Here is a 13,063-nt window from a genome sequence, read left to right as displayed (position 1 = left end):
CCACAAGGTAGAATTTTCAGCTCAAATACACCATATATTCAACAAAGCACAAATTTATTTGGAATAAGTCAAAAGAGTACACTATGTTACAGTACAGTATATTACAACAACAAAAACTTACACCTTACAGAGCTCAACTTCATGGCTGAAGGATAAAAGTTGAATTACAAAAGATCACAGATCTGACAAGTATGGTTGCTAATTGAGTTTGTAAGAGCTCACCAAAAATTTAAAACTAGTTTTGCAGTGAATTCTGCTTAGGAAATTGATTTCACCAGGAAAAGGTAAATCAATTTTCTTGCAGTTCAGTATCACCCACCACTTCCACAAGGTTACTAAAAAATCCAGCTGTATAAATAAATTGGTCATGTGGGTTCAAGATGGAAAGGTACTGAAGTAGTTGATATGTCACTCTCATTGTAGCAGAGGAAGAGTCTGATATAATATGTCTCTTTCTCGTTGAGTTTCTTATTAAGCTCCCATAACTGCAACATCACAATAATATTGTCATTAATAATCCCCTTATGTCATCTAGTAGCACTTGTTTAGAACAGTATTCCAACTTAATAATCTTAATAACATGTCAAGCAAATTCCAACCTATAATCATTTCCATAAACAAGCACTACGGTTAAGGAAATGTTTTCATGGAAAAATAAGATCCATAGATGCCCATGTCCTAAGAGAGACTTCAAACCTGCACCTCCCCTCTGCTAGTGGCAAGAGATGCCGGTGAAGCTAATAGCCAGTGGTCACAATGTACAATCAAAGTTAAACTACAATAGAGATACTACAAATAAATATAGCTCACCCAGATGGAAACCTTGCACGGGCAAAAGGAATATCAAAGGAAGCAAGAAGTTAAAAATATATATATATATATATATATGTATCAGACATGTAAAAATGAGTATCAGCATGTGTCTGAGAGTGTCCAAGGAGTGTTGATTTCCAAGATACGCCACCTTCTTAGAAGGGTTTGTGTTTTTTAGTTCAGGAGTAATACTACACTTTCAAAATCTAGGCTTTTGAATTCTTACAAATTGTCTATATTCAGAGTTTTGGATCCTAGGCATTAGAAGTCGAGTAAAGCTGATGTGGAGAGCATAGGAAAAAAATCGCTCAGCATGAAATCCACTAACATTTCCAACACAGACACAGACACAGACACACACAAACACACACGCACACAACTAAAGATACTGACACAGAAAGATTTCTTAAACTACTACATGTTACCAGCAGGATCTCCAGCATGAGAAACATCTTCCATGGTGTTGGACTGATCTGAATATGCAGTTCTATTAGCATCAATGCTCACAACTTTTTCCGCTTGATGCTTTCTGTTCACCACTTGAGTGTAGAAGCTGACTATCTGCTTGTCTAATTCATAGTAGTGTTCCATCTTCTTCAATGGTCTCATATCCAGGTCAATAAAAGATGCCTAATAACTTACAACTTATGTTAGCTATAAATATGGCAGGAAAAAGGCACTACGCTTTGTAAAAAATCAACTTCTACGTTAGAAATTTTGATGGTTTAAGAACCTAGTAACCTGCTGATGTATCATAGCAATACTCAATGAGACCATCAGGAGATAAATTACTACCTTGTATCTAAAAAAAATAAAAACCCAAAGTATACTTCAATATACCAATAAATTAAAACAAATGCAAAAAGGGGATGATTTATCAAGTTGTATCTGATACATTTTTCTTTAATCTTTGTTTTTTTGTATCATATTAAAATAAGTTAATTCTAATTAATGCAGAATTTCCAAATTTCAAGAAATGATATCTTTTTCTTTTGGGGGGGTAAAAAATGACTCAAATTTGTAAGCATTCCATTCTACAGTTGAACTCATTCAGCCCAAACACCTCTGACTTTGTTTGACACCAGCCACACAAACTAAAATTTTAAATGATAGATCTGGATATGATGCATACCTTGTAATCAAAACTTTGTTTGGTTGATTCAAGAAATACACCACTATATGGAGATTTCACATCCCCATCTTCCCTAGATCTAAAACAAATCATAATACTCAAGTCCTTCGCAGTTGCAGCTATCAAATAGTCCCTTACAATCTTCAAGCTTTCATCCAAAGGCATTGAATGCAAATAGGTATACATGTTTGCCAATTTGTCTTCACCCAAATCTCTACACACCATACAAGGCTGGGAAACAATGTCATAATAAGCATGAATCGCCCCTTCTATGTCAAATATATCAAGCTTCTGGACTTTGAGAAGGCGATCTAGTAATCCTGATTGGAAAACAGCTTCAGTAACAAGGTGTAGGAAATTCATTGTACGTAGGCCATCATTTGCCCGAATCACACACTTGAGTACATCTTCAAATGCTTCACCAATCATACAACTAGTACTATCTGCCCCACCACCCAAGCCCCCAAATATGAGGGAACCATTCAAGAAAACACGGAAATTGTTCTGAGGAGTAACAAAGAGAGCCTTCATTGCATTATGTACTCTGTCATTGGATCCAGAGAACATGTCAAGTGGATCATATTCACTTATTTCTGATATCTGAAAAAAACATGAACATGTTTGAGCCAGAAACTTACAAGAAAAATAAAAAAGTGTTGCTTAAGATTCTAGATGAAATCAGGCTGAAATTAAATGGAACAGCATGGACTCCCATCAGACCAAAGCCATATACGATACATGAGATTGGTCATCCAGAAATGCACTAGAATTAAAAGATTCTTCCTTTTATAGCTTAGCCTCAAGAATAAATAGTAGAAGAAAGGAAAATTACCTCTCTATGATGCAATTTCAATGACTGATGCATTTTAAAACGAGATATACTCTTTTTAACAGCATTTTCCTCGGATATAAATCTGGAAACTGGAAGAAATCCACATTTTGGCTGCTTTTTAGAGAGAAGAAGAAATTAAGGAAAAAAGTAGAAACATATTAGATAACTATGGTGGTAAATCGTTGACCAAAGGTTAACAACAGCCAACAAAAAGATATGAAACCAAAGATGTTGATTGAAGGAAAGCACCTTTATCTCAACAGATATGCAGAATTCACCTTTAAGATTACCTGGAGGAAAAAAATCATGATGCCACTCATATATCATATATACCAAAAACAAATCTATGTTTCGACATTATGTGATGGAAAATTTACTACTTGCTTTTACAATGCCTATCTTCTCTGTTAACATTATAAGAGCTTTTCAGAAATTCAAATTGAAGTCATATGCATGCATATTCTCCCATGAAGACACAAGTCATGTCTTCTTAAAGCACATAATATGATTTACATTTATTCCAGTAATTTCATAGCTCACTACACTTTTTCAACCATCAGTGGTTTCTTTTGTTATGCATTTAAACACAAGTTTAGTTGCTAAAAGTTGTACTTGAACTTTTTATTCCTCAAAGTGCGTACTACTTTTATCATTCCAATAAAGGGGAACGAATTATTGTGCCTATTGACTGTTGGCTGCATCTAAGCAATATTTAATAGTATTCTTCCTGGTCAAAGTTTTGCTCAAGAATATCTGGTTTCCTGAACATTGAACTAGAACAGCATTTTTCCCTAATAAATGTTTGCTTACTAAAAAATAAGATGCTGCTCTTGAGCACAGATTCTTAGTTATTTTTATCAATGAATGAATGTTTACAATAATAACACAATTTCCAGAAAAACATGAGGTGATTGGCTTGTGATGATGATACTTCAAGAAAAAACAAAAAAAATATGGAGTCATTACTTATATGTGACGTGTATATGTGAATATTATAAACAAGGTCTACAAATGCAGTTTTCACAGACTAGATGCAAAATATCAGACTAGACTATTCCCACCAATGCTTTAATGAAATGTGGTTTCATGTCACAACTCAGTCGTATAATTAAAATATTTACGTCTGCATTCTCTGAATAAATATGTTGTATGTTTTCTGCCATCAACGGCTCTACTGCTAGGAATGATCTGAACTATTTGGCAAGTACATAAGTTGCAAGTCAAACACTTACTTCTTCAACAAATTAAAAATAATCGTTTAATACAGATTTATTGGTGACTAACAATTAACTCCCAAATTGGGTTTTGACTTCCACTGCTAGTTATGTGATAAGTGAATATCCCATTACTTCATTCTAGTGTGACTACATCCATATTGCAAGATGCCTTTTCATTTGACATAAGGGGGAAGAAGCAGACTTTATCAGAGGCAACTAAAAGCAGGGATGCGCAAAACATAAGCCTAACCCAAAATTAAACAGTTGTTAGACAAGAGGCCATGTTTCTTACTTTCTTAGAATGACACTGATCACAAGTGGGAGACACACACTAGTAAAATTATGCTACAAGGAGCTTACCATTCATAGTGCAAGCAGAAGATATTATTTGAAAACGCTCAAGAGATGGTAATTACCACGGGGGAAAACTGAATGATCAGATATAACAAGTGCAGAATTACAAAGGGTGTTGACCTTGGCAGCATCAACTCGCGAAGCAGGACGCTGACAAAGAACATTCTTTTCAACCAACTCTAGAAATTCCTGGGTTACAAGGACACGAATCTGCCAAATACGGAGGAAACAATAATCAGAAATGTTAATGATGTCCTAAATGATCATAATGATCCCAAGGTAACAGAAAAATAACGAATCTTTATGCAGTTTTCTTATAACAACTCCATACAGTCAACATGTATATAACTTTTCAAGTAACTGCCCAATTCCACATTTCTAGTGCATGAACCACAAGATTTAATCCCTTTCTAGCGTTTCCTTTTAATTGACTGTAAAAAGGACCAAAGCATATGCGTGTGTCATATAACAGGTTAACATATGACTGAATGCAGTTTTAAAATTTTTAGTATGCAACACAAATTATTTAAAATTTTTAAGTGTACTCCACAAAGATTGCAGTTCCAAGAATAGGCGTAGATATCCCAAAATAAAAAGAATTTTGAACAAATATATGAACAATTACATCAAAACATAAGTCAAACTCCAAACTTTAATATCTTCCCACCTAAGAAGCACCGACATGGAAACGTGACATGGACATATTGACACATAAATTTTCAAAAAATGTAGGACACAACACGCGGGGGACATGTGTAAAATATATAATTTTATATATTGTATGTCATATATATGAATATGTAAGTCAAAATTAATGATTTTTAAACTCTAAAGGAGGAGAATATGCATAATTCACATTGTTTTTATTTCATCATTGGATTATAAGTTATTTTATTCAAACTTGTAATGTGTTTCGTATTTGTCTAATTGTTGGGAAGTGTCCGATGAGTGTCGTATCGGACACGGTGTTGGACACAACACTCTCCCCTCTTAGAAGTGTCTGTGCTTTTTAACTTCTCATCAAAACTCAACAAAATTAGAAATACAAATAAAGTAAATTTTGGTAAAACCTACAATGCTATGGCAACGTACCCCAGCATCAACATATTCAGGACCTAACAGTGGGCAGATTACATGCTTCACGTATAGTTGCTTTGCTATTTCCCTTGTTGGGGCTGATACAAGATCTTTAGTTTCTTTCCATAGACGACACTCATCCATGGTTAGAGCTGAATAACCATGCTCACTATCAGATAAGTATATAGAAGATCCATTCCTTGAAGCTTTTTGTATGCGTAGTACCTTACCAACCTATACATATTAGAAGAAAGAATCTATAAGTGACAAATGTATGTTAGTCCACTCCAACATTTTTAAATGAAGCATGGTATGGCCCAACTTCTTTGACTCATTTTCCTCAAGCCCATTTTCTCTGCCTGTTGAGGGATAACTGTAGGAAAATTTATTTTTCTAGAATTTAAGAAAAAAATTCCTTTCTCAAACCATAGTTTATGCTTTCAAAGGGAAAAGAGTTGGTAGTGGGGAATCACCCAGATTTTAGACAAGAAATTGACATCATGAATCATGAGGAATACATAGTGGGGTAAAGCAACAAGCGTGATCAAGAATGGTAATCCGAAAAGAACCTTTCTCCCTCTAAATATATATCACAAAGTGTATAGTCATTATAAGAATCTCCTTTCTTAGACAAATTGATGGAGTGCAAAGCTAGGATAAGACCACATTTTATGCTTTCGAGGGGAAAAAAGTTGGTAATGGGGAATCACCCAGATGTTAGACAAGAAATTGATGTCATGACCAAACATAGGGAAGTAAAGCAACAAGCGTGATCAAGAATAGTAAACCCAAAAGAACCTTACACACACACACACACACACACACACAAAAGAGGATAGTCATTATAAGAATTTCCACCTATTTACCCATTTCAGAGTTCCTCTTTGCATAATCCAATTCAGTAATCAAGGATATTCAAGATACCAGTTCTAACAAGCATAATTTAGCTATATGTTTTACTTTAACTAACATTCAGTTACAACGAATGTAAAATAAAACCAATAATGAAAATTGTAAAAATAATCCACACATGCAGAGCTAGTATTAGGCTTAATCAGATTCAAATTCTCATTTCTTTCCTTCCCTAATTGCTCTTCTCATCAACAAAATTAAATTTCATTTCCAAGCCTAAGCATTACATTAGGCTTAATCAAATTCAAAATTTTTTCCATCTCCAATTGTTTCTCATCAACAAAATTAAATTTCCTTTCCAAGTCTATAAGCATTATACTAACAAAAACTCAAACTCTCTTTATCATGCATAGAGTTCACAACAATGAATATATATATATATACACACACACATTAGAGTAAAGCATGAATAGACATACAAAAGTAGGAGAGGATCCGATATAAGTCAGAACAAGATTGGCAGCTCCTTCTCCTCTGTAAATCCAATCGGCTGCATGTTTTTTCTCTAAAACCATCTCCATCCACTGCAATACCTATATAAATAAATAATAATTATAAAAAAAAGATATATTGTAGATTCACGTATATATGTATGTGTATATACATAAGTTACGTATGAACAGATACATACAATATACATAAAAACAGGTTTGATACCTAAATTTGGCAATCGAAGAAGGATAGAGAATTAGGATTGAGAGCGAATGGAGCCCTAACCACTCGAAAACGGTAAGCTCAGAGATAAAGAGTGAGAGAGTGAGACTCGAGAAAGAGAGAGTAAACCAGTATGAGTTCGCTCTGTTTCTTTGACACTAAAATGGCATTGTAGTACTCCAAATAAACAAATACATATCGAATTTTTTGAATGGGGCCGAGAAAAACCACCTCAACTTTAAAATTACCAAACTACCCTCCCAACCCAAAGTTGGCGCACCTCTCTCCTCCTCCTCGAAAATATCAGGGAAAGCACTACCAGCGACGTCGTATTGGACAATTTCTCCGGCGGAGCAAGGTAGGAATGAGAATGGGGTGGAGAGATTGGATATATTATGGAAATCAGATCTGCTCGCTTTCGGTTTTCTTCATGATATGGGGATTTTTTTTTTTTTTTGAAGTATAAATAAATAAATGGGAAATTGACAGGAGTGATTTCAGAGGTTTGCAGAGTTGATGATGCTTTCGAAGAAGACAAAGTGTGCCGCCATGTATGTGATTATATAGCAGCCGCTCGTGGGTACATGATATACGATGTGTTGTAATTTTGTTTATAATTTTGGGTTATTTGCTATACGACAATTTTGTTAATTTTAAAATTTAATAATTAATACTTTATTTACTCTATATATATATATATATATATATGGGCACTCCGTTCACAAATACAAATCCCAATTTTATTGTCAAAAGTGTAGGCGTTTTTTTATTTTATCTAAAAGGACAAGTTTAAACATAATGGTCAAAATAACTTTATACATATCATATATGGTCTCAATCCATAGCACTAACACACACACTCCCTTTCTTTCTCTCTCTTCCTCATCAAACCCTAAGTCTCTCTCTATCTTCAAAGTCTTTGTTACTGTTCCTCCACTCCTCCGTCATTGCTCGTCCATCACTATTCCTCCAACCCTTCGTCGTTGCTCCCCCGCTACTCCAGCATGACATCGAGAGATCTGCACCTTTTTGCAAGGGTGATGAGCTTTTATTCAATAGAGAAAAGCTTGTGTGGCTACGATGGAGCTAAAAACATTAATAGTGTCACCACCGCCTCTCTCTTTATCTTCTCTTTACTCTTCTCTCTTTCTCTCTTCCATCTTCGTCCTCCATATCCTTTCTTTCTTCCATTATGCGCCGCTGCTATTGAGGCCTCGTTTGAAACATGCTTTTTTAGTAGCTTTTTAGCTTAAATATGAGGTAAAAAAAATTAGTATATTTGTGATGATTTTTTGATTTTTTTAAGAAAAGATGTGCAAAAAGTAGAGAGAAAAAAAGATTATTTGACTTTTTGGTATAGATTGTTAGCTTTTTAGTGACTTTTTGACTTTTAAGTTAAAAAGTGATGTTGTCAAACGAGGCCTGAATCCCTAGCACCAGCTCCGTGTGTTGGGGGGTGTGTTGAGTGAAATCAAATGAAGAAATTAGAAAGATGAATGATAATAGATCTAGATTTGATGCATTTTTAGCAAATAGTATAAACATGGCGGGTGTCCATGGGAGGGGGCTTGGGTGGAGGTTTGGTGATAGTAGCTAGGGTTTTGAGAGCTTGGTGTCTGGTCCATGGAGGAAGTGAAGGAAGGGTGTTTGGGTGCAAAGAAAATTATTTGTGTTTGGAATAATAGAAAAGTAGGAATATGTGTGTGTATATGTATACATATATATATATATATATGAATGATAAGTGAATCTGTGAAACTAAATATATATATATATATATATATATATATATGAATCTGTGTGTGTATATATATGAATCTGGTTTTATATATACATATATGAATCTAGTTTTTGGTTTGAAATCAGTTTCGACAAATAAAAATTGTATAGATAAAATAAATTTTGTAAAATTAAATCGATATTGAACAAATAGGAAAAAAAAATTGTAACAGATAAAAAATAATCAATAAAAATTGAACATATAGATAAAAAAAAGATTTGAAAAGATAAAAAAATTGAATAGATAAGAAAAAATTTAACAGATAGATATAAATTTGAATAGATAAAAATTAGAATAAGAATTAATTTCAACAGATAAAGGGAAAAAACTAAACAAATAAAAAAAGTTTGAGTTTGAATAGATAAAAAAATTAGAACAAAAATTTTAACATATAAGAAAAGATAGAACAAGAATTTCAACAGATAAAATTTTACACAGATAGAAATTTCAATAGATAGGAAAAAATAAAACAAGAATTTGAACATATGGACAAAAAAATTGAACAGATAGAAACAAATTTTAATAGATAGAAAAAAAATTGAATAGATAAAAATAAATTTGAACAGATAGTCAACGAAAAGTCAACAGATAAAAAAAATCAATAGGGATAAAACTGGAAACAAAATGTCCTTCAAAACAAATAAAAGGACATTTTACCAAATTATTTCACAAATGGTGGATTTCTTACTAATAAAAAAAAGACATTGGACCTAATGCCGTAGACACCCTCTAAATTGGATTTATCACTAATTTTTTCTTTCTCTCTCTCTCTTTCTCTCTCTCTCTCTCTATATATATATATATATATATATATGTTTATATATGAGAGATTTATTAGAAAATCTTTTTTCAAATGTTTGTATCCCAATTAGTCTATAAGATATTCTTGTATTCCAATAAATCCTATTATTTGAATATTTGATTTACCAAATCCTAATTCTCATATTTAAAGTATTTTATGGACATTTCTGCCCTTACAAATATTTTTTAAACGGTTAGCAATTTGGTGATATGAACATTCATATTTTACAATGTGAATATTTATATTGACGTGTGAATGTTCACATTGATATTGTGAACATTCACATTGGTGGTGTGAACATCCACATTGACATTGTGAACATTCACATCACGAAACATTCACACTATAAAATGTGAATATTATTAGGGGTATTTTGGTAATTATGTCACTCATAGGACTTATTGGAATATAAGAAAATAATGTGAACTAAACATAAGTAGGTGAAAAATGATTTATGAAAAAGTGTCCCTATATATATTTATTAATCGATAGAAAAGTAATTATAAATATGAGTAATATTTATATTATATTATTAAATAAATGGGATTTTTATTGATAAGTCCAATTTAGAAGTGTTTTAACCCAAGAAGTCCATGAAGGAATTTTTTAACCCATTTAGTCCCATGTATGTATAGTTTTATTCCATAAAGTCCATTTTCTTGATTTACACTATTTTATTGGACACTTATGCCCTTATATTTAATTTTGATATCCTTATAAATATTTTTTCAACGATTAGCAATTTAATGATGTGAACATTCATATTTTAAAATTCACATTTGTAGGAATGTAAATTGGCCCGTGGACGGCCCGAAACCCGCCCGCGAGCCAGGGCGGGCCCGGCCCGTTGACAATGTGAATATTCACATTGACATGTTAAAATTCACATTAATAGGAGTGTAAAATTGGCCCCCGTCCCGTGGCGGCGCGAAACCTGCCCGCGGCCCATGGGCGGCCCGGGGCGGGCCCCGTCCGGCCCGTTGACAATGTGAATATTCACATTGACATGTTAACATTCACATTGATAAGAGTATAAAATTGGGCCGCGGCCCATGGGCGGCCAAAAGCCCACCCGCAGCCCGAGGTGGGCCCGGCCCGGCCCGTTGACAATGTGAATATTCACATTGACATATTAACATTCACATTGATAGGAGTGTAAAATTAGCCCGCACCTCGTAACTGCCCGAAACCCGCCCACGACCCGTGGGCGGGCCCGGCCCGGCCTGTTGACAATGTGAATGTTCACATTGACATGTTAACATTCACATTAATATGAGTGTTAAATTGGCCCCCATCCTGTGGCGGCACGAAACCCGCCCGTGGCCCATGGGCGGCCCGGGGCGGGCCTGGTCCGACCCGTTGATAATGTGAATATTCACATTGACATGTTAACATTCACATTAATAAGAGTATAAAATTGGCCCGCGGTCCATGGACGGCCAAAAGCCCGCCCGCGGCCCGGGGCGGGCCCGGCCCAGCCCGTTGACAATGTGAATATTCACATTGACATGTTAACATTCACATTGATAGGAGTGTAAAATTGGCCCGCAGCCCGTGGGCGGCCCGAAGCCCGATCGCACCCGAGGCGGGCTTGGCCTGACCCGTGACAATGTGAATATTCACATTGACATGTTAACATTAACATTGATAGGAGTGTAAAACTTGTCCGCTGCTCGAAGCTCGCCCGCGGCCCGGGGTAGGCCAGGACCCAAACCCGGGCCACCCCGGGCCTTCGACGGGCTTCGGGCCGCCCATGGGACGTGAGTCAATTTTACACTCTTATCAATGCGAATGTTAACATGTCAATGTGAATATTCACATTGTCAACAGGCCGGGCTGGGCCCGCCTCGGGCCGTGGGCGTGTTTCGGGCAGCCACAGGGCACGGGCTAATGTTACACTCTTATCAATTTGAATGTTAACATGTCAATGTGAATATTCACGTTGTCAACGGGCCGGGCCCGCGTCGGCCCGGGGCTGGGCTTCGGGCTGCCCACGGGTCATGGGCTAATTTGACACTCTTATCTATGTTAATGTTAATATGTCAATGTGAATATTCACATTGTCAACGAGCCAGGCCGGGCCCGACCTGGGCAGCGGGCTGGTTTCGGGCTGCCCATGGGCCACGGGCCAATTTTACACTCCTATCAATGTGAATGTTAATATGTCAATGTGAATATTCACATTGTCAACGGGCCGGACCGGGCTCGCCTCGGGCCGCCCATGGGACGCGAGTCAATTTTACATTCTTATCAATGTGAATGTTAATATGTCAATGTGAATATTCACATTGTCAACAGGGCGGGCCGGGCCCGCCCCGAGCCGCCCACGGTCCGTGGGCTAGTTTCGGGCAGCCACTGGGCGCGGGCTAATTTTATACTTTTATCAATGTGAATGTTAACATGTCAATGTGAATATTTGCATTATCAACGGGTCGGGCCGGGACCGCCCAAGGCAGCCCACAAGCCGCAAGCGGGTTTCGGGCCAGCCACAGGCCGCGGGCTAATTTTACACTCCTATCAATGTGAATGTTAACATATCAATGTGAATATTCACATTGTCAACGGGCCGGGCCGGGCCGGGCCCGCCCCGACCCGAGTCCGGGCTCGGGCTTCGGGCTGCCCACGGGTCATGGGCCAATTTTACACTCTTGTCAATGTTAATGTTAATATGTCAATGTGAATATTCATATTGTGAACGGGCCGACCCGGGCCCGCCCCGGGCGACGGGCTGGTTTCGGGCCGCCCACGGGCTGTAGGCCAATTTTACACTCCTATCAATGTGAATGTTAACTTGTCAATGTGAATATTCATATTATCAACGGGCCGGATCGGGCCTATTTTTTTGGCTTGTGGGCTGGCCCGGCCCGGCCCGACTCGAATTTTTCCGGGCATCCACGAGAATCGACATGAGCCGGGCCCCTACACATCGATGATATAAACATTTATATTGACGGTGTGAACATTCACATTAAGGGTATTTTGGTAATTATGTCACCCATAAGACTTATTGAAACATAAGAAAATAATGTGAACTAAATGGAACATAAGTAGATGAAAAGGGTATTTTGGTCTTCTTATCTCAAATTGGACCTAATGGAATAGTCAAAAAGAATATGGGTTGGATGGAATAAAGCTCTTAGAAAATGGATTTATCAAAAAAGCTCCCTAAATAAATTTATATACAATAATTAAAAAGTCAATAAAACTTAGCATAACTAATATACCAGCCACCAAACCCAAGCCTAACAATCAAATAAACTATCACCACAATCTCATAATGGTAGAGAAATAAATAATCGATACAATTCTGGAAACATTTTTCAAGTAAAAAATTGTATGATAAAGTTTGGAAGAATTACTATCCAACCGTACTTTATACAAAAATTATAGTTATATGAAAAGGTTAAAACTTTCATTATTAATATTAACAAAAAATTTCACTGATGTGTAATTTATTTTTAGAATTTCTACTAATTTGTCATTTCTCTAT

At 36.2% G+C, this 13,063-nt stretch overlaps 1 protein-coding gene across 17 annotated transcripts; it reads right to left on the bottom strand.

Moving 5' to 3' along the window:
- Positions 1-37: 37 nt before the first annotated feature.
- LOC114288632 (inositol-pentakisphosphate 2-kinase) lies at positions 38-7,577 on the bottom strand. 17 transcript variants are annotated; one of them, XR_014365232.1, is made up of 9 exons: positions 6,995-7,577; positions 6,757-6,870; positions 5,441-5,659; positions 4,411-4,558; positions 3,027-3,067; positions 2,778-2,888; positions 1,946-2,545; positions 600-1,443; positions 38-485 (listed from the first exon to the last, which is right to left on the bottom strand). XR_014365232.1 is itself a non-coding variant. In XM_082922229.1 (9 exons), exons 2-9 carry the CDS (start codon positions 6,856-6,858, stop codon positions 290-292), a joined length of 1,629 nt encoding a protein of 542 aa, XP_082778355.1. In that variant the 5' UTR covers positions 6,859-6,870; positions 6,995-7,575; the 3' UTR covers positions 38-289. The 17 variants fall into 17 exon arrangements, 15 of the variants coding, with proteins under 15 accessions (XP_082778355.1, XP_082778359.1, XP_082778357.1 ...); XR_014365231.1 differs by having other exon boundaries at positions 5,423-5,659; positions 6,995-7,521; XM_082922229.1 differs by having other exon boundaries at positions 1,232-1,443; positions 6,995-7,575.
- Between the last annotated feature and the right edge of the window lie 5,486 nt (positions 7,578-13,063).

The sequence above is a fragment of the Camellia sinensis genome, chromosome 3, assembly GCF_055761805.1.
Source record: "Camellia sinensis isolate YWXY chromosome 3, ASM5576180v1, whole genome shotgun sequence".
Taxonomy (NCBI): Eukaryota; Viridiplantae; Streptophyta; class Magnoliopsida; order Ericales; family Theaceae; genus Camellia; species Camellia sinensis.
Note: the sequence above shows the minus strand (reverse complement) of the source record. Positions and strands in the feature narration are given on the sequence as shown.